The sequence below is a fragment of the Vulpes vulpes genome, chromosome 4 (genome assembly GCF_048418805.1).
Source record: "Vulpes vulpes isolate BD-2025 chromosome 4, VulVul3, whole genome shotgun sequence".
NCBI lineage: Eukaryota > Metazoa > Chordata > Mammalia > Carnivora > Canidae > Vulpes > Vulpes vulpes.
In genome coordinates, this window is record NC_132783.1 from 79,412,410 (window position 1) to 79,435,550 (window position 23,141).

A 23,141-nucleotide genomic window follows, 5' to 3' on the forward strand; every position below is an offset into this window, starting at 1 on the left:
ATCCCCACTTTTTATCTTTTTTTGAATAATTAATAGCTTAGGGAACTCTGTCTTCATTGCTCATTATTAGGTACATAAGACTTTGACAAAATTTAAACTTCTTTGATTTGAAACAGGAACTGGCAGAGGAAAGAAATTAACATTTATTGAGGCTATACTATGGGCCAGACACTGTGCTAAAAAGCTTACTGTTACCGTATTCGATCCTGACAGTGATTGATGAAGTATAAGTGTTAGGTCACTAATTATGCAGATGGGGAAATAGAAACCCACTTTAAAAATTGTGTTTAAAAAAATAAAAATAAATAAATAAAAAATAAAAATTGTGTTTAATTTCCCATGGCTAGCAAGTAGTAGAGGCACTTTTTTTTCACTGTATTAAAGGAGAATTAAATAATTCATTTTTTAAAACTGAGATAGAGTTCACATAATAAAATTCACTCTTTTAAAAGTGCACAAGTTAGTAGTCTTTAATATGTTTACAAAGTTGTGCAACCATCACCACAGTCTAATTCTGGAACATTTTCATTATTCCAAAAGAAATCCTATGCCACTCAGCAGTCACTCCATTCTCCCCTCCCCCAGCTCCTGGCAACCACTAATCTGCTTTTTGTCTCTGGATTTGCCTATTCTGGACATTTTGTGTAAATAGAATGATACAGTATTTGGTCTTTTGTGTCTGGCTTCTGTCACTTAGCATAATGCTTTCAAGGTTCACCCATGTTATACCATATATCAGTACTTTGTTCTCTTTTATGGCTGAATAATATTTCACTGTAGGAATAAACCACATTTCGTATAAACATCCATCATTTGATGGATTTTTAGGTTGTTTCCAATTTTTGCCTATTACTGGTAATGCCATTACGAACTTTGTGTACAGGTTTTTGCATAGACATGTGTTTTCAGTTACTTTGTATATATTCCTAGATGCGGAATTGCTGGGCCAAATGGTAACTGTCTAAATTTAAGGAACTATCAAATGGGTTTCCAAAGTAGCCATACCATTTTGGACTCCAACCAATGATGCATGAGGGTTCTAATTTTTCCATATCCTCACCTCAACACTTGTTATTGTCTGACTTGTTGATTATTGCCATCCTTATGAGTGTAAAGTGGTATCTCATGATGATTTTGATTTGTCCTTTCTCTAGTGATTAAGGATGTCAAGCATCTTTTCATGTGCTTATTGACCATTTGTATATGTCCTATGAATACTTTGCAATTCTGTTTTAGTCCTTCTGGGCTGCTATACCAAAATACTACAGACTGGTTACTTATGAGTAACAGAAACCTGTAGTTCTGGGGATCCCTGGGTGGCGCAGGGGATCCCTGGGTGGCGCAGGGGATCCCTGGGTGGCGCAGCCGTTTGGCGCCTGCCTTTGGCCCAGGGCGCGATCCTGGAGACCCGGGATCGAATCCCACATCGGGCTCCCGGTGCATGGAGCCTGCTTCTCCCTCTGCCTATGTCTCTGCCTCTCTCTCTCTCTCTCTGTGACTATCATAAATAAATAAATTTAAAAAAGAAAAAAAAAAAAAAAAAGAAACCTGTAGCTCAAAATTCTGGGGGCTGGGAAGTCCAAGGTCAAGGTACCAGCATGGTCAAATTCTGGTGAAGGGCCCTCTTCATGGCTTATAGTTGGTGCCTCCTCACTGTGTCCTCACATTGTGGAAGAGGCTAGGGATCTCTCTGGAGCTTCTTTTATAAGGCACAGATCCTATTCATGACGGGTCCATTCTTATGATTTAAGCACTTCCCAAAGGTCCCATCTTCTATTACATTGGGCATTGGGATATCAACATAGATTTTGGGGGGACAGAAACATTCAAACCATAGCAAAGTCCTTTGTCCATCTTTAAACTGGCCTATTTGTCTTCTGTCGAGTTGCAAGTGTTCTTTATCTGTTCTGTATGTTAGACCCCAATCAGATAGATGATTTACACATGTTTCAGAGAGTTGTCTTTTCACTCTTGTGATAGGTCCTTTGAAACATAGAAATTTTTAATTTATTTTATTTTTTTCTTTGCTGTGCTTAATCTCTTTATTTTGTCATTCACTTCTAAGTGAACTTTATTTTTTAAGATTTAAAAAAAGATTTTATTTATTTATTCATGAGAGACACAGAAAGAGAGAGACAGAGAGAGACATAGGCAGAGGGAGACTCCATGCAGGGAGCCCGATGTGGGACTCAATCCTGGTACTCCAGGATCACACCCTGAACTGAAGGCAGATGCACTTAACTGCTGAGCCACCTGATGTCCCTATTTTTTAAGATTTTATTTATTTATTAGAGAGAGAGAGAGAGAGAGAGAGACCACAAGCAGGGGGAGCAGCAGGCAGAGGGTGAGGAGAAGGAGGCTCCCAGCTGAGCAAGGAGCCCAATGCAGGGCTCCATCCCAGAATCCTGAGATGACCTGAGCTAAAGGTAGTTGCTTAACTGACCAAGCCACCCAGGCACCCATGAACTTTACTTTTTGTTTTGTAGAAATGGCCCTGGCTTGACTGAAGAGGCTGGAGCTTTTTTCTTTTCCTTCATTTCTATGCAGTGCCTGATATTTGGTAGCCGTCAAACAAATGGTGGTTTATTTTTATTTTTTAAAGATTTTATTTATTTATTCGTAGAGACACAGAGACACACACACAGAGAGAGGCAGAGACACAATACAGGCAGAGGGAGAAGCAGGCTCCACGCAGGGAGCCCGACGTGGGACTCGATCCCAGGTCTCTAGGATCACACCCAGGGCTGCAGCCGGTGCCAGACTGCTGCGCCACCGGGGCTGCCCACAAATGGTGGTTTAACTGAATGATACTAATCATAGATGTGGAACTGGTATGCAGTAAACATTGATATCTGAAGGGATTAATAACAACTATCATGTTTTGAGTACTTACTAAGTGCCCAATACTATTTTAAGCACTGAAATAGTCATTCTCTGATTTAATCTTTACAAGAATCCTATGAAATATGCATTCTTCCCTCAACATATAAAGGAAGACACTGAAACATAGAGAGGCCAAGTAACTTATCTAAGACCACATAGTTGATCTGGGATTAGAACACTTGGCTTAGATGGTATGTGCTCATTTTTACCACCATGTTCTTGAGCTAGGGCAACAATCAAAATGTGAAGAACCCAGAGGATGGAGAGGAGTGGGACCATGAGGTGGACTTGTGAATAGTCACCTTAAGGGAATATATGCTATCTTTCAGATTTTTGAAACTTTGAAAGAAATGTTGTGTGAGAGTCTTACAGGTTCTTTTTGCAAAAGTATAATTTCTTTTTGACCTGAATCAAATCTTAAAACTCTCTGAGTTTGCCAGTTCCACTGCTTCTATATTTTACCTTCAAGGTTACATTTCTCTTTTACCATCTTTTTAGCTCTTATCCTCCATATATATATATGGAGGATATATATATATATATAAAGATTTTATTTATTTATTCATGAGAGATACACAGAGAGAGAGAAAAGCAGAGACATAGACAGAGGGAGAAGCAGGCTCCATGCACGGAGCCCGACTCGGGACTTGATCCCGGGACTTCAGGATCACAATCTGCGCCAAAGGCAGGCACTAAACCACTGGGATCCCCTCCATTTCATATTTTTACTTAAAATATTTTTACTCTCCCTAGACCTCATTCCCCTCTGAATCTTGGTATGGTAATTCTACACAATAATGGTAATTTTTTACTTTTCTCTGCCTCTAAGCAGATGTTTTTATATTTTATGTAGCTTTTTTAGTTGTCTTTATCAGGATAGTTGATCCAAATTATCAATTCTATTATCAATGAACCGAAAGTTTCATATTCTTCTTAATAAATGTAAGATTATGATATGATGAAATTATGGCATTAGAACGTCCAACTCTAGCAGAAATCTTATTAATACTAGATTTATCTAGGAGTGGTTCTAATTCTAATGCCTCAAAATACTGTGCTTGAATATCTTGAGTCTTTAGATTAAATGAATTTTAATTGCTCATTACATTTTAAAAAAATTCCAATATAGCTAACATACAGTGCTAAATTATTTTCAGGTGTACAATATAGTGATTCAACAATTCTATATGTTACTCAGTGCTCATCATGGTACATATACTCTTGATCCCCTTCACCTATTTACCTTCTCTCTCTACAACTTCCCCTCTGTGGCCATCTATTTGTTCTTAATAGTTAAGAGTCTGTTCTTTTGGTTTGTCTCTTTTTCTTTTACCTTTGTTTCTTAAGTTCCACATATGAGTGAAATCATATAGTATTTGTCTTTCTCTGACTGACTTATTTCACTTAGCTTTATACTCTCTAGGTCCATCCATGTTGTTACAAATGGCAAGATTTTATTCCTTTCGATGGCTGAATAATATCTTTATTCATTCATCTATCAATGGATACTTGAGCTACTATCATAACTTGGCTATTAAATAATGCTGCAATAAACATTGGGATGCATATATCCTTTCAAATTAGTGTTTTCATATTCTCTGGGTAAATACACAGTAGTGGAATTACTGGATCATAGGGCAGTTCTAGTTTAAATTTTTTGAGGAACCTTCATACTGCGTTCTACCAGTGGCTGCACCAGTTTGTATTCCCACGAGCAGTCTGTGAGCATTCCTTTTTCTCTACATCCTTGCCAACAGTTGTTGTTTCTTTACCTTTTTTAAAGATTTAGTTTAATTAATTTGAGGGAGAAGGGGAGAGGTGGGGATTAGGCAGGGGGCAGAGGGAGAGGGAGAAGCAGACGCCCGGATGAGCAGGGACCTCAATGTGGGGCTCAATCCCAGGACCTGAAAGCAGATGCTCAATGGACTGAGCCACACAGGCACCCCTATATCTTTTTTATTAGCGTTTTTTGTACACAGTTTTCTTACCTAGTGACAGCCATGGTTCTTTGTTGTTGCAGTGGATCCACCTGGAAGCCAAGTGCCATATGTTGTACTCTTCATAGTCATTTTAACATTTAACACTAATGTCAGCATTTTCCTTCACTGAGTCTTTGGGAGGTTGACTTGCTCAAGGTTCCATATCTAATAGCATCATTGGGATTTGGACCCACCAGGGACATACTGATCTTGTTTAAAATAGTAATTTGATATTGTATAATATTTTAAAGTGGACAGTCCAAAAGGAAATAAAATTTTCTTCTCTCTCTCTTTTTTTAAGATTTTATTTTTAAGTAATCTCTACACTCAATGTGGGGCTGGAACTCACAACACTGATATCAAGAGTCACATACTCCACCAACTGAACCAGCCAGGCACCCCAAAACTTTCTTTTCAAAACATCTAAAGTAATTGTTTTTTTATTACATGCACAGTTAGTGATTAATAGAGTTGTTGGGTATAGCAATCTTTCACCCCTTCCCACCGAAACTCACAACACATTATTTATTATAATGAAATAGAAGTAGTTCTATAAAATATGGGTATATGTTCACAAAGTTAGAGATTTAATTACAGCATCTGTGAATGCAGTTTGACTTATCTCAAATAATGTGATTTAAAGAACCAATGTTATGGGAAATTCACAGTTTATAAATGATAGTAAAACATTAAGAATCAGAGGTGCTTAGGTGGCTCAGTCAGTTGAGCATCAACTCTTGATTTCAGCTCAGGTCATGGTCTCAGTGTCCTGAGACTGAGCCCCTCATTGAGATGCTCCAGGCTCAGCATCTGCTTGAGATTCCTTCTCCCTCTCCCTCTGTTCTTTCCTATTTCTTGCATGCGTGCATGCTCTCTGAAATAAATAAATCTTTAAAAGAAAAGAAGAATCGTTTATTTTAAACAAGAGCTAATGTGCTTGTTGAATAAATATTTGGAAGTGAGGGTAATCAAACATTTTTTGGGGGCAAATTGCATTCTTCTAAAGAGCTTTTATTTATGAGAGACACAGAGAGAGAGGGAGAGACATAGGCAGAGGGAGAAGCAGGCTCCTTGCAGGGAGCCCGATGTGGGACTTGATCCCGGATCCCCGGATCATGACCTGAACCAAAGGCAGATGCTCAACCACTGAGCCACCTAGGCGTCCCCAAAATTGCATTTTCTTAACTAGGTATTAAGAGTGAATATCTGTGGGGGTGCCTGTCTAGCTCAGTCATTAGAGCATTTCTTTCTTTCTTTCTTTCTTTCTTTCTTTCTTTCTTTCTTTCTTTCTTCTTTTTTTGGGTAAGATTTTATTTATTTATTTGACAGAAAGCAAACAGCAGAGGGAGAAGGAGAAGCAGGCTTCCTGCTCAGCCCAATGTGGGACTTATTCCCAGGACCCTGGGATCACAACCTGAGCCGAAGGTAGATGCTTAACTGACTGAGCTGTCCAGGTGCCCCTAAAACATTCCACTCTTGATCTTGGGATTGTGAGTCTGAGTCCCACATTGACTGTAGAGATTACTTAAAAATAAAGTCTTTACGGGTAACTGGGTGGCTCAGTTGGTTAAGTATCTGCCTTCAGCTCAGGGTTGGCTTGTGATTCCAGAGTCCTGGGATGGAGCCCCATGTCAGGCTTCCTGATCAGCAGGGAGTCTGCTTCTCCCTCTGCCCTCCTCCTTGCTTGTGTGCTCTTTCTCTCTTGATCTTAAATAAATAAAATAAATGAAATCCTTAAGAAAAATCTTTAAAACTAACTAAATAAAATCCTTAAAGAGTGTATCTATGAAAACTCCATTATAATGTTTATGCTAAAACATTCCTAATAAAGATAGGCAAGTTTTTTTACTTAAATCTGCAGTTAGCACAATTTATAATCTTGAGCTCTATACCCGTTGATTTCTTTCTTTCTTTCTTTCTTTCTTTCTTTCTTTCTTTCTTTTTTTAAGATTTTATTTTTTCATGAGAGATACACAGAGAGAGGCAGAGACATAGGCAGAGGGAGAAGCAGCTTCCTGCAGGGAGCCTGATTCAAGACTCAATCCCAGGACCCTGGGATTACAACCTGAGCCAATGACAGAGGCCCGACCACTGAGCTACCCAGGTGTCTCTCTCTCTCTCTCTCTCTTTTAAGATTTTATTTATTTGAGAGAGAGAGTGCATGGGGAAGTGGAGGATGGGGAAGGGCAGAGGGAGAGGAACAGAATTTTAAGCAGACTCCCTGCTGAGCACAGAGTCAGGCAGGGGGCCAATCTCAGTACCTGAAGATCATAACCTGAGCAAAATCAAGAGTTGGTCACTCAAGAGACTGAGCCACTCAGGTGCTTCTATACCTGTTAATTTCTAAGGTGAGCTGTGATGAAAATAATCTTTTTGGTTTTTTGTTATGGCAAGTATATCCTCCTGACTTCACGAGGTATTTCTAAAGGGCTTTACAAAAGTTTTAAAAGATCCCCTTCAAACACAGAAATGGTAGCAAGGTAGAACTGTTTCTACTACGAAACTTGAGGACTATTTATTTTATTTTATTATTTATTTTTAAAGATTTTATTTATTTATTCACAAGACACACAGAGAGGCAGAGACGCCGGCTCCATGCGGGGAGCCCGACGTGGGACTCGATCTCGGGTCTCCAGGATCACACCCTGGGCTGAAGGCGGCGCTAAACCGCTGAGCCACCAGGGCTGCCCCTGTTTATTTTATTTTAAATAAGAGATACTGTGCCCTTTGAATAAGTATTTGGCTGTCAGGAAAATCAGACTTTGGAAGAAAATTTGACTTTAGGCATTCTATTATTATAAATATTACAGGCTCAATATTACAGGCAAGTTTTTTTTTTTTTTAATTTGTTTTGAAAAATATATTTCCTGTCTTCTCTCTAGCTGAGTTAGACTCCATGGAAAAAAGATCTCTTAAATCAGAGATCCAAACGGTATTAAGAAGTGCCTCCAATATAGTGGGAATTCTCTATTCTATTCCTGGAATGAACAAAGGGTACCCCTTACTCCAAATATCAAAAGCATCTGTCTGGTACAGCTACTCAGCTGAAAGAATAACATTACCTGGCAACAAGTTTATGTCTCTATAGAATGTGTGAAACTGGCAAATGAGTTCAAATACTAAAGGAGTTAACCCTTCCTGGATAACTGATCTATCCTAACAAACATTTTACATATATTCATTTCCACAACATGATTTTCTTTGATTAGGAGATTTAGTTATACCAAGGGTGTTCTCTACCTTAAAAACCAGGATTTTCAGATCTAAGATAAACCAATCACCTCTCCTTAGTTCTTTCCTTGAGAAAGTTGCTAATATTTGCGATCATCAATTTAACAAGAGCATCCTTGTTGGCTTTTGAAAGGACTAATTATGGAAACTTGAAGAATGGAACACAAAAAGCAGCATTTCAAACTGGAATGGTAGGGAATTAAAAGCTGATTGCATCTCTTCATGTGCAAGCTCAGTGATCAGCCTTTTATATGAATTGTCCCCTTTGCCTCTTCACAACCATACTCTAGTGTGACTTTTCCTTAGCCACAATACTACCTGTCCTTGCACATGCTCTTACCTTCATCTAGGACACATCCCTTTCTTCCCTTTCTCTAAATTTCACCAACTCCTGTTTATCCTCTGGGTTTCAGTGGACATGTCGCTTCCCCTGGGAAGCCTTCTCTTCCTTTCTTAGCATTCTGGGCTCATCTCCATTTTATACTGCATCATGATTGTCCGTTTGTGTCTCTCCTGAGTTGATAGGTTCAGGAGTGGCAGGCCCAGCACCATTTCTGCATATTGGAAGTCCCTAACATTTTAAAAAAATATTTTATTTACTTATTTGAAAGAACTGAGCAAGCAAAAGAGAGCACTAGCAGGGGGAGAGGGAGAAGCAGACTCCCCATTGAGCAGGGAGCCCAATGTGGGTCTCAATCCCAAGACCCTGAGAATATGACCTGAGCCAAAGGCAGATCCTTAACCGACTGAGCCACCCAGGTGCCCTTGATGTCTCCAATATTTTTTAAGTCTTTGTATGTGTTTTTATTATGATTTTTTATTATTAAGTTGTTTAAAGGTTTAAGTGGGAACAGTGTTTTTGGATGTTAGGTCTTTTAAGGTTCAACAATTTTGATTTGGCTAAACGGGATAACTAGATCTAACTTTCTCAGAAATTAGTTGTGTGGATGAAAAATGATTTGAGCTTCTCAGTGAAACAATAAATGCTTATAATTTTGCTATTAGACTTAGTGAGACTATTAGATTTTCTAACAACTGAGGATACAATGCTATCCGGTGTCAGTTCTGCAGCAGGAATGACAGGGAGAAGAAGCCCAAAGACACAGAACTTCCTTTAAAAAAATAAGGGGGATATTATTGATTACAAAACACACAGGACAGAATGGCAAATAATAAGAAGCAAACTTCAATATATCATTCACAGAAGGGGACATTTTTCTAAATAGCAGCATTCTTTGTAATTTCTTTGTTTTGGCAAAAACCCATAGTTACTCTTACCGGATTTCTCTGTCCAAATTATGAATCTAGACTGTAATGCAGTAGGCTTGTTGATTTCAAGGTAGTACTGAGAACTGTTGAGAAATTGAGAGGTGATATTTCAGCCCCATTAGTCGCTGGCATTAACTCTGGTTCACTTCATTGTCAGCAGTTCTCACTCAGCAACTATTGGAGACCCATCGCTCACTTGTTCCTTAATTCTTGTTATTGAAGAGCAGTTATTTTTACCAGCAGTAAGCAGGACGGCTAGAGGGAATGGGGTAGTCATTAGGTAGACTTGGCCCCTTAGAAGGAAAAAGGGCTACTGCAGATAAGCCACAGGGAAGGAAGTGGGGGAGGGAAGCCAGGGAAATGCTGCCTGAGGAGATCGGCCCCCTAGACCCAGACCATTATTGTTTACCCAATCACCCAGGAAGATCTCCTGTTAATCTAAAGTTTCTGTAGTCTCCTAAGAAATAAAACCAAACTAACTTTGAGATCTCCTTTAGAATTGTGAAAAAAACGAGCCATCTTTTTCTTAATGATTGGAAATTTATAAAATATGGTACTTGAAATATGTCTTTACCCAGGTGTCATAGGAAAAGCTTTGACCCCCCCCCCCCCCCCCCCCCCCCAGCAATAGGGGAGAAGAGAAATACAGGAGGATTTCATGGGAGAAGAGAGTGTGACTAATACTGGAAGGATTTTGTTCTGGAGAAGTGTCAAGTTTGAGGAATCGTGATGACTTCTGAGATTACCTTAGAAGAAAACACCTGTTTTTGTAGGTCTAGTAAGCCATGTTTGTAGGTCTAGTTTCTTGTGGATGCAGAGTGGCTTGTGCTTAGAAAGGCTTGTGCCCTCATAAACTTATTTCTGAGGGCACAACATTTATGTTTTAAAAGCACACCTAACATAAGGTTCATTTAAATACCAGTCTTCTAGAAACCTGAGCCAATTCTCCTCTCTTCTAAAAATGAAGGGTGTGGTTTTGAAGACCTTTCAACCTTAAAGGTTATTAGGAGTTATGGTGAAAGCAGTGTAGATGGTTGGTTATGCCTCTCAAGTCCAGTTTTAACTTGCTGTATAAGGTAAATTAAGTAATTCTATCTCTTTAAGCCTTAGTTTACCTATGAAATAATGTAGTTAGGCTCAATTTTCTCTGATGTTCTTTTTTTAGTTCTATAATCATGCGATTTTCAAAAGAAAAGAGATCTCATTTTGTAATATTTGCAAGAACCTAATAATCTAGAACTATTACAAATTTTTTATTTTATTTTATTTTATTTTATGATAGTCACATAGAGAGAGAGAGAGGCAGAGAGAGATAGGCAGAGGGAGAAGCAGGCTCCATGCACCGGGAGCCTGAAGTGGGATTCGATCCCGGGTCTCCAGGATCGCGCCCTGGGCCAAAGGCAGGCGCCAAACCGCTGTGCCACCCAGGGATCCCGAACTATTACAAAATTAAATACATCTTATGCAAATTCATAATCATAATTCCTTGTGAGAAGAACAAATAGATTTAAGAGACAAAAACAAGTTCTGAATAAGTCGGACTATATGGCACAGAGTTTCATAGTTTCTGATCTGCCATTCTTCCAACTGATTCTAGTTTTATGCACTTTGCCCTAAATAATAAGAGAATGGGAATGGCTCTCCAGCCCTCCAATTTCTCTGCTAGTAATGTCTGGTTATTTTCTCCATCAAAGCTCATCATCACCTAAGTCCTGAGCTGAGAGACCATCAAATCGCTAAGTATAGGATTTAGAGCAGATGGTCATAACGAATATAGGTTACCAATCTATTCTGTGTCCGAACAAGTGCAGATTTTCATGGTGTAGTATCAGTTGGATATTTGGAGCTAATGTTAGGTCTGGTCACTTGATTTAACCCTCATATTTAGCTGAGATGAGCTGTGGCTTTATTTATTAATTCATTTTACAGAACAATGCACACAGACCTGCAATATTTGCTAGTTTGCCAAGTGCAGCGTTGTATGGCTTCATGAGTATCCCATGTAGTGAAAATGCCTGTCAATGGGGCTTTAAAAGTGGACTTCTCACTGACTTGGATACTCAGTACACCTAACAGTCTGAGCCTGATTTTATTTTATTTTATTTTGTTTTATTTTATTGAGACAAACATGGATCACACAGGTAATAGATGGATTTTAAATATATAATTATATATCCTGACCCACCTTACTAAATATTGAATGATCGAGCTGGGGAATATGTTGATGCCTTTTAAAAATTATATTCAGGTATTCAAGGGGGAGAAGTATAACGTGTAATTGAAATGCAAGAAATGTAGGGCTACCCTTGTGTGCACTGCTGACAAGAGTGGAAAATGATATAGCCACTGTAGAAAGTTTAGTGATTCTTTAAATATTTAAACAGAATTATCATATGATACACCAGTTCTTTTTCTAGATATATATCAAAAAGAATTGAAAGCAGGGATTCACATACTCGTACCCATGTTCACACCAGTATTACTCAAAATAGACAGAAGGTGGGAACAACCCAAATGTACATCAACAGAAGAATAGATAAACAAATTTGTTGTTTATACACAGTGAAATACTATTTTATTTTATTTATTTATTTATTTAAAGATTTTATCTGTCCATTCATGAAAGACACAGAGGCAGAGACACAGGCAGAGGGAGAAGCAGGCTCCACGCAAGGAGACCAATGTAGGACTTGATCCTGGGACTCCAGGATCACGGCCTGAGCCAAAGGCAGATGCTCAACTGCTGAGCCACCCCCATGTGTCCCACTATTGAGTTTTAAAATGGAATGGTATTCTGATACATCTTACATTGTTGATGAACCTTGAAAACATTATGCAAAGTGAAGTAAGCCAGACACCAAAGGACACACATCATGCGATACTACTTATATGAGATATTAGAATAGGTGAATTTATAGACCCCAAAAGTAAAATAAAAAGTAGCAAGGACTGAGAGAAGGCAAATGAGAACTTATTGTTGAATGAATACAGAGTATCTGGGATAATGAAAAGGTGCTGAAAATGGAGAGTGAGAATCATTTCACAACATTGTGAACATACTTAATGCTATTAACCTATACACTTAAAAATGGTTAAAATAGGGGCACCTGGGTGGCTCAGTCCATTAAACATCTGCCTTGGGCTCACCTCCTGGGATCAGGCCCCACATGGGGAAATCCCTGCTCAGCAGGGAGTCTACTTCTCCCTCTCTCTCTGCCCCTCCTGCTTGTACTCTCTCTCAAATAAACAAAATCTTTTAAAAAAATGGTTAAAGTGGCAGATTTTATGTTATGTTTATTTTATCTCACGCATGCACACACACACTTAAAAGAAAAAGAAGTACAGGGCCATTTTCAAATCTTGCTGTATTATTAGGTCCTGTTTTCCACCTCTTTCATGGTTTTGCTTCATTCACCAGGGAGAGCTTCTCAGTGTGGGCTCAGTGTGCTTGAGGTTGCCCTGATGGATGTGTTTAAGTCAGAATCCACTGATTTTGCTACCAGGAGGCTTGCTTTTTACATGTGTTAAAAATTTTGAGGGTGGGTAGGTGAGGGAGAGGTAGTTGAACGTGGGAAAACAGGGCATGTTGGACTTACCATTCCAACAAGTAAGGCGTGCTTTTGTGGCCAACCGAAAGCCTAGGAATCCCGGGTGATGAAACACAGGCCTTCCGGCCCTCACTCTGTTCCTGATTTCTGGTTGTGGGAATCTGTTCTGAATCCAACTGCAAGTGGAAAACCCATCTTTGGCTGAGCAGCCAGGGAGGCCCTCCTGCCAATCCCCTAAATGTGTTGCTGAAACTTTGGCCCTGTGAGGATGGAGCTGAGGCTCTCTTCCCAAGATCTGTGCAGCTGTCAAGGTGGCTGTGATGGGACTGTGACCGGACTCTGCACTACATTTTGGCAGTGACCTTGAGACCTGCCAGCTCACAGCAGCTGTCCTGGTTCCTTCTCTACTGTCACTGTTGCCAGGCCAGGGAGAGAGCTTAACTCTCTGGCTCTGGCATTCTCAGGGTCTGGCAAATTCCAACTGTGGTGCCCCCGCTCTCCCAGTGCCTACCACCCGCTGAGCGCGGTGGCAGCCCAGGTGCCTGAGTGTGGGTAGCTGCTTGTGCCACCTCTGGCTCAGCTCCCATTCCCGGGAAGTGGGTGGTTCCGTCTGACCATCAGCCGGGTAGGCAGGCTGGCTCCGCCTGGGGACCTGTTTGGCAGCTCCACGGAAAGATGCTCTGAGACAGTTGATGATCTTGGGAGACAGAGAAGCCCATAAAGGTGCCCCTTTTTGTCTGAAAGGTGTAAACCCACCTTCTGGACCCGAGGGATTTCTTCAGGAAATGAAGGTCACCAGAAATGTCCAGAGCAAGAGAGAGAAATCTTTTCCTCTGCAGCCACTCAGAGTGGCAAGTGTATTTTGAAAACTCCTCCCCCTCTCCTTGTCCTCATCCTGTCCTTTTCCTTTTAAGTGGCTTCATTAGTGTTTTTTAATCCGCCTTTGTCATTGGACATTTATTGACAGAAATCAAATTGCTGTGTTTCTGGGCAAAGCGCCTGCTGCAAAGAGGTGTGGTTCCCGGGGAATGAGACACGCAGCCCAACAGCTGAGCCTACACTGTCCTCACATAACCTCCCTGCCTTAAATATCGCCAATATTTAGCCTTGCCTTATAAAGTAAAAATGCACAATACCTTCCAGAGTTTCAGCAAGCCCAAATGCCCCCCTCGGCTCGGTTATATCTCCTGTACGTTGGAGGCAGAGCCGCGCACCCCTCCCCCCGCGCAGACCTGCCCTCGGAGCCGCCAAGAGGTTACTAATCAGGGAGCCTCCGCCATCGATCCGATGGCGGAGACCTGGGGGATTTGTGTGCATTGTTTTTGCTGAAGCCTCCTGTGATTTCGGCGCGACCAGATCCTCTGCAGCGCACTCCATGTCGCAGCTTGTGGCTGCCTGTGTCCTGTGGTGAGAGCGGAGCCGCACAGGAGATCCTTTGTCTAGGAGGGCTAGCAGAGAAGATCACTTTGGAGTTGCTAAGCTCTGCATTGCCATTGGCTGCACTCTTTGTGGGGCTGTTTTTGCAAAAGGCATGCCCAGCACGTCTACAGTGCTGGCAGGCCAGGGCTGCCTTTAAACACCATGATAATAATACCAAAAAGCAGTTTGCAGAACTGTTCCACTGTAGAGGCTTCCTCTGCAGAAGCAAGCAAGATGGCTACCTCGTGGGCTTCGCTGTGAAGAATGCAGAGGCTAATTAAGACAGTCTTTAAGGGGAAAAAAGGGTATTTCCCTCCTTCATCTTTATGCAAGGCTTTTTTTCAGTGACTTTTAAAGTATGCATTTTACATGAGCTCTTTAGGTTCTGCCTAGCAAACATGTGGATGATTTTAAATGGTCTAAATAGTTTTATAGAGAAATAGCCAAAAAAAATTTTTGGGGGGAGGTGGGAGCTAATTTTTTTTTTTTTTTCTTAAACGGAGGCTCATTTTGCAATTTGATTTTTTTTAGGTTATAAAGGAAAACAAGAGGCCCCAGAGGGAAAAGAAGCCCAAAGTTTTAAAGGTAATCAGCTATTGATTAAATCATATTTGATTTTTTTTTTGCCATTTCATAGAGTATTTTTCTGTCACTTAGGAGAAAATTTGGAGTACAGTGGATGTGAATTCTCCCGGATTTTCAGTAGATAAATGAATTTTCACTCAACTGAAGTGTTTTTTTTTTCTCTCCCTCTCTCTCTCTCTCTCTCTTTTTTTGATGTGCTGCATGATGTGCATATTAGCATCCTTTATTTTCAACTCTACACAAGTCTGCAGAAGGAAAAGTTTATATGCAAAGCATTGTGAATAAAATTTGTTTTCTTGGTAGATCCCTTTGTAGCATCTGCCTTTGTGGTGTTGCACCAGTGTGTAAACTTATGCTCTTAAGGAGAGAGACACTATTTGAAGTTGACAGCTATGATCCATTGTGATTTTAATAGACCTTGCATTAGATACTATTTTAAAATGTGCGGTTTTGCTTTCCAAAGGAAAAGGTCCTTAGAGGTTTTAGTTCAATTTGAAATATGTAAGACATTGAGCTCAGCCAAATTATCATTGCTTAATCCCAAATTCTCATTGTATCATTTTTAATTTTGGCATTCAGAGAGCTGTAGGAATATGCATGTTTTCTTTATTTTCAGTAGTTTGCCTAATGAATATTTAGTAGTAACCTAATTTGGTTCTAAGCTAACAGTCTGGGTTATGAGCTTTGTACAGTATTTAGAAGGGTTAATTTAAAAGCATATGGCACCACTAAAAGTTCAAGGCTAGCTTTAGTTTAGCAAATGAGTGCTTATGTGTTAAACATTTCAAGTGGCCTATTGCTACTATAAATGTAAGCAACCTAGCAAGTAACCTTTTTAATTAAAAAAAGACATATTAAGCAATAAAATGTACTGGTCTTTAAAATTATATCATTTATAATAATTAATATTATTTTAACCTAACCTTAGCTTTTCTTTTGCAAATAAAGTTTTAGCACTCAAAGAGGAACAACATGTTGAACTATGGATGTGGGAAATTTTTTATCTCATTTGCTTCCCCAGTTGTGTATCTTGAAAATGTTATTGACATGGAGAACCAAACCTTGCATTTCTTTCAAATTTGTCTGACCACCTTGAGTTTCTGTTTCCTGTGTGTACACGGCGTTGCCATGTACACTTTAATCAACCAACAAGTATTTGTTTAATATTTACCACACAGTCATCAATGTTCTAGGCACTGTGAAATGAATGAAATTGCTTGGCACAAATTCTCATTGGGCCTGGACAAATAGAATACTGGTTGTTTTCAAGGTAAATTAACCCCTCCTATTTTGCTTCTGCAAAATATTGACCCACCCACCCCCTTTTACTTCCTTCCCCTTCTCCAACTATAGAATTGTATCATTAAAAAAAAAAAAAAAAAGAATTGTATCATTAAAAAGCCCTGCTTTATAATTCTTAACCTATTCTTAATACTTTCTGTGTTGGGTGTATCCATCTCAAGGTGTTTTTGTCTTTAGATTTTCAAATAAGAAATCATTTTAGTGCTACTGTTAAAATGGCTCTCAAATTTGCCAGGGGGTGGGGTGGGGGCCTAAGAGAAAGAGGTCAATTGTATGGACACATTAATATAGAATAAATTTGGTAGCTAAATCATCATCTGCCTTTGCTAGGAAGTAGAATTGGGCTTTGGGAATACTATTTAATTCTATGTTTATTTTGTTAGTCTGTGGGTGTCCTGTCACCTGAAATAAATTTCAGAAGTAAATATACCGTGTGTTGCTTTTTTGAATTATGGCAATGGACTCTGACTTATTTTAAAATAAGTGCCTGTGGGTGGCTGAATTTCATGTGCCACAGCAAGCAGAATTGAATTGTTGCTCACCTTTCTCTATAGTTATCAATTGTTGTACAAGAGTAGGGAAGTGCCCTAAAAGGAAAAAATAATAATTTTCCCCCTGATGTTGGCATTTTAAAATGTTTTCTTTAATTTTTTATTGGCTATAATGTATTTTGTTCTCCACAGTAGAAATGCTAAAATACTTTTCAGATTTAAGTTTGATATGTGTAAAATATATGGAATATTGTACAACCCTGAAGGAGATGTTAAGAAAACGAAATTCGTATTTGGGAAGGGAGGGTAGGGGGAAGAGTACAACTTTCGGTTTAAGGTTTTATGGATGAGGACTTAGCGGTCAGCTGGCTGGTACCTGGGGGAGCAGAGATGGGAGTCTATAGGTTAAAATGTGGTCTCCTTTCATAATTCTCCCTTTGCATTTTGCATTATGCCAGAAATTTCGCTGCTTCCTTTGGCTCTGGCCTCCTAGATCTTCAGATCTCCTGGGTCCCTTGTTCTTTGTCAGGGTGGATGCTGTAGGTGCCCTGATTAAAGATTTTCATCTTCATCATCTGTGAAGAAGTAGTAGGACAGGTGAAGAGTCTGATTAGGGAAATTGGGTGCAGAATTGAAGCTTGTCCCATCTTACTCTGAACCTGCTAACTAAATACTGAATCCAGTTGTGGGGCTGAAATTGCTTGGTATGTCTCATACCTCTCATTTTTAAGCAATTTATTATCTATACCAAGAACCTATATGCATTTTATTGTAGTTCAAAATTTAAAACTGCAGATAGTGACCTCAAATCCCTGATAAGAGAGAGAATTCCTCTCCAGCTGAAATGACAGTTTTTGTCCAAAGCACTCAAATGGCCAAATGGGAGTCCAATGATGGGGGCTGGAGAGTGGGCTCAGCATAAATTCCTGTCCCCACTGGTTCTGGAGGACCAGGTTCCTGTTCAAGTGCTATTGATTATTACTAGAGTTATTTTATATATACATGGCACCTTATTGGCTGTGCTGTAATTGTTTCCTTGACCCTTGAGTAAGGTAAAGGTGTGAAATAATTCCAGGCATTGATTCATAAAATTGGACTTGTGAATGGTATGATTTGGAACTCATTGTGGTAGAAACTTTTATGTAAATACTCTCGACTTGGTGTGTCAGGGTAAGAGGATATATTCCCTTAAGGGAATGTTGATTTTAAGGTAATACCACTTTGGGTAGGTCATCAATCATTGTCTTTGGAAAAAATCAGATTAACGCTCATTTGGGGACATTGAGGGGAATTTAATAAAGGAATTGTTTATTTTTTATTTTTTTTAATTTTTTTTTTATTTATTTATGATAGTCATACAGAGAGAGAGAGAGAGGCAGAGACACAGGCAGAGGGAGAAGCAGGCTCCATGCACCGGGAGCCTGATGTGGGATTCGATCCCGGGTCTCCAGGATCGCGCCCTGGGCCAAAGGCAGGCGCCAAACCGCTGCGCCACCCAGGGATCCCCAAAGGAATTGTTTAAAAGCTATGGGCAGGGTTAAGGGAAAAACTAGGGATGGCAAAGCATCCCAGGACTAGTGACAGCAGAGATTTCTCACCACTCCTAGGCCTGAAGGGGCCAGGGAGTGGGAGCAGGAACCCAGAGAGAAAGAATAGTTGTAGTTGAAGAGACAGAGTAGGGGCTTTTGTTATGGCCTTTGGTAACAGGATGTTTCTGCAGAGACAAAGTTTTGGGGAACTGGGGATGGATATAAATACCCTGCTCCCCAGTTTTCTGCTGCTTTCATTGGTGGATCCAATCAGAAGCCAAAAGGGGCCAGTCTGCCTCCTATGGCTTGCAAGAGAGTATGGAAGATAGAGTGTAGACCTAGAGGGCCAGATAGAACATATTCTCTCTCTCTCTTTTTTTTAAGATTTTATTTATTTATTCATGAGAGACACACAGAAAGAGGCAGAGACACAGGCAGAGAGAGAAGTAGGCTCCCCATGGGGAGCCCAATGCAGGACATGATCTTGGGACCCCAGGATCACCATCTGAGCCAAAGGCAGATGCTCAACCACTGAGCCACCGAGGCATCCCCAGATAGAACATATTCAGCATCACTAGTGACCACAGGGATGGGATGGTGGGGTTAGAAATAGTATCAGAATCATTATTATAAGAAGGTAACATCATGCAAGGCTGGGTGAAGTGTGTTTGAGAAACCCTATACTATATTTGGAACTTAGTTGTAAATCTAAAATCATTTCAAAATAAAAAGTGTGGGTATCCCTGAGCGGGGACCATATTTATACATTCTGTAATTAGAGACACTCTTTCTAGGCCAGTAAAGGATATTTTCTAGCTATTGAGTTATAAAATATCATCAAAGTAGTGTTTGGAAGAACTGAATGAATAAATATAAAGAATGTCAGTGGATATTAAAGCAGGAAATGGTCTACAGATGATTTAGAAAAGAAAAAATGAAAGCTAAGTGATCTTCCTGCTAGCTTCTGCACTGGCAACCCTGCTCTTCACTGTTTCCTTCCTTCCTTGATGATGCTGATAAAGGAGAAGAACAAGTGGTACTGGGGCCTGATGGGGGACATAAGACATATATCTCACCAGGATAGAAGACACTTGCATACTTACATGGTTTTTTGAAATATGTTTTAAAAGGAGAATTAAATCATAAATAAATCATACTCATACATGATCTTGATTTGCATGACATAGGTGACATTCAGAATATTTAGTACCATCATTGCCTGGCACATAGTAAATGCTCAGTAAGCTCAGTTTCCTGAACAACAATCATTTACATTCAATAAATATATATTCTTTAGCATATACTAAATGTTGGAACTATATGGTATACAAGACCAAAATGATTTCTGCCCTCATTGAGATTAACTTGCTTAGGAATGATAGGCAAAACAATTAAAAGACAAATGAATAAATTACAAATTGCTGTATATTCTTTGAAGGAAACAAAAAAATGCCAAGCTAGGGAAATTTACTTCATATCTTTGAGAGCTGTTCCTTTGTATATGTTACAATTTAAAATTTAAAAAAATTGTTACATGTAGTAGCTCTGACTTAAAACTACCAAATTAGATACAATTGAGTTAACTTGTTTATTTTTAAAACCCATTAAGCAAGAAGTAGAAGATTAAACAGAGTTACTAAACATTTTTCTCTGCACATCTATCTACAACTTTGTTTCAGTTAAGAAAAGAAAAACATTGGTAAAACGATAAACTTTAACTCTGGTTATAATGTAACATTCCATCATTCATAGTAACATGTTGCAAATTTTAGGGCTAGATCAAATACAGAGCTTGATCATTGTTCAGGAAAAGAAGCATACCATTTTTATAGTGTTTCATGGTCACATGCAGTGAATCCCAGACTTCTGAGTATAACCGACTAGTGGGGAAAAAATTCAGAGTGCGTAGTGAGAGTACCTAGAAAGCAATAACAGCGCCTTTTTCCCCCCAAGAATTTATTTATTTATTTGAGAGGTAGAAAGAGCATGTGAGAGAGCCAAGTGGTAGTGGAGAGGGAGAAGCAGGCTGCCTATCTAGCAGGGAGCCTGATGTGGGGCCCACCAGGACCCTGGGATCATGACCTGAGCCAAAGGCAACTGCTTAAGTGACTGAGCCTCCCAGGTGCCCCGCAATACCAACTTTAAAAAACAGACAAACAAATAAATTCAAAGAAGATAATCTCAGAATACCAGAAGGTCATATAAATTTAATTATTTAGTTTTATGGTTCAACACATGGTCCTTATTTTCCTCATTATGTCATAAACTGGCAAAAATTGTCAAAGATCTGTGTTCATCCATCAGTGTTTATTCACATGATCAAAGGCACACATGGAGCTTCTGGTTTGCATACCCAGAAATTGTAATATCTCCTTTTGCCCAAAGATGATCAGACTGATTTCAGGGCTAGGTTCTCACTAAGCCAGCTCACACACAGTCAAAAATCATTCATTTATTATTGGAGCACGTACATTTTCAGTGACTCAAGACCCATGTTCATTCTGCAATTTCTAGGAATGATCCCAGAGTATCAGTGAATAGAAGCCAAGTGGGTGAATGGGCGTGAGGAAAATTTCATTCAAGCTACCCCCCCCCCCAAAAAAAATCTGTTGAATTCTTCCTAGCTAAGAATATATACCTTTTGTCTTGAATACTTAATGATCATTTGATACTGTGTTTGTGTGTTCATAGTGTTGGACTAGAATGTATCCCTAAGAGCAGATAAAAAGAGCTAAATAAGAAATGTTAATAAATTTTTGTTGAAACCTTAACTGGTATCTTAATTCATTTTCAAGTTTAATTAATTTAATAATGGAATGTCTTGTGCTCACTTCGGCAGCACATATAGTAAAATTGGAATAATAATGGAATGTCTTTCAGTGTCTAAAATATGTTATTGAAACAATTGTTTTAAAGATCTGGTGACAAAATTTACCTGGCACAGTGGCCAATGAAATAGAATGAAGATTATAGAATTTTTATTTTTTTTAAATTTTTATTTATTTATGATAGTCACACAGGGAGAGAGAGAGAGAGAGAGGCAGAGACACAGGCAGAGGGAGAGGGAGAAGTAGGCTCCATGCACCGGGAGCCCGACGTGGGACTCGATCCTGGGTCTCCAGGATCGCGCCCTGGGCCAAAGGCAGGCGCCAAACTGCTGTGTCACCCAGGGATCCCGATTATATAATTTTTTAAAAACTGTTCTGATGACTTATTTTTTATTTTTATTTTTTTATTAAATTTTTTTAAAATTTTTATTTATTTATGATAGTCACACAGAGAGAGAGGGGCAGAGACATATGCAGAGGGAGAAGCAGGCTCCATGCAGGGAGCCCGACGTGGGATTCGATCCCGGGTCTCCAGGATCAAGCCCTGGGCTAAAGGCAGGTGCCAAACCGCTGCGCCACCCAGGGATCCCCTGATTTATTTTTTAAATACTGACTAACTCTTTGAATCTTTTTTTGAACTAAAAGCAGGACTCTCTGCATGTGACAAATTTTAAGAGAAGAGATGCTATAGTTTTATCATCTATGATTAAAATTTACTGATGTCACATGAATTTGATTGAAGCACATGTTCTTTTCATGATTCTAAGGAACCAAATGTTAAACTAAACTTATAGGAACTTTTCAATTTTGTTTTAAATTTTTTAAGATTTTATTTATTTATTTGAGAGAGAGAGAGCACAAGCAGGAGCAGCGGCAGGGGCAGAGAGAGAGGGAGAAGCAGGCTGAGCAACGTGCCTGACATAAGGTTCCATCCCAGGACCCTGAGATCATGACCTGAGCCAAAGGCAGACACTTAACAGACTAAGCCAGCTAGGTGCCCAGAACTTTTTTATTTTATTTTATTTTATTTTATTTTATTATTTTTTTTAAATTTTTTTAAACTTTTTTATTTTAAATAACTAAATTATATATTATATTGCACATGTGCTTAATTTTAAATATAGTACACAAACGCACCTACAGAAGATCACAGACTTGTTGTATAGTTAATTATTTAATACATGTAAAATGGTTAAGATAGCTTGGCATATAGTAATTTTTCAATTACTGTATTATTATATCTAAAGATGTAGTATATGTTACTAAAAATATTAAGTGAACTTTTCAGAAAATGTGTATTTTCTTAGCAATATATTCACTTAATTGCTCTATTTGAAAAATATAAACCTATATTCCAGAAACCCTTTTCTTTCCTTTTAAAAATTCCACTTATGCTTTTTGTAATGAGGAATATCAGAAATAAGATTTTAAAGATTGAAAGTACTAAATTTTTCTCTTTTCCCTTTTATTTATAAATATCCTATAGGGGCACCTGGGTGACCTAGTTGGTTGGGCATCTGACTGTTCATTTTAGCCCAGGTCATGATCTCAGGTCATGAGATTGGTCCCTACATCTGGCTTTGTGCTGGGCATGGATCCTACTTAAGTTTCTCTCCCATCTCCCTCTTAAATATATGTACATATTTATGTATGTGTATGTATGTATACACATATATAAAAAATAGGATCAACTATTCTAGAATATGATGATATAATCTCACAATTAATGGTTAGTTTGAATTATAGAACTTCGTTACAAAGACCAAGGTAGATGGACATGAACATATCTGGAAGAGAATACAAGTTTTAGTATGTTTTCAGGTTATGTATATTAAATATCATTTCTTCCAGATAAAAATCACATAATAAAGTTCTCACTAAATTATCAAAAAAAGGGGATGCCTGAGTGGCTCAGTGGTTGAACGTCTGTCTTTGCCTCAGGGCATGATCCCGGGGTTCTGGGATCAAGTTCCGTATTGGGCTCCCTGTAAGGAGCCTGCTCTCCCTCTGTCTCTCATGAATGAGTAAATAAAATCTTAAAAAATAAATACATAAATTATCAAAAAAAGTATCTTAA

At 39.0% G+C, this 23,141-nt stretch overlaps 1 protein-coding gene across 15 annotated transcripts in view; it reads left to right on the top strand.

The window, feature by feature from the left end:
- Nucleotides 1–23,141, top strand: part of TET1 (tet methylcytosine dioxygenase 1) — a 133,990-nt gene that overhangs the window by 27,059 nt on the left and 83,790 nt on the right. For 9 of the 15 annotated variants that reach the window (XM_072756184.1, XM_072756186.1, XM_072756189.1 and 6 more), the window contains one exon: nucleotides 14,861–14,914. In XM_072756184.1, coding sequence (XP_072612285.1) covers nucleotides 14,861–14,914 — 54 coding nt within the window. Of the gene's footprint in view, nucleotides 1–13,924; nucleotides 14,686–14,860; nucleotides 14,915–23,141 lie in introns of those variants that run through there. The other 6 variants (XM_072756194.1, XM_072756196.1, XM_072756191.1 and 3 more) reach the window with 4 other exon arrangements.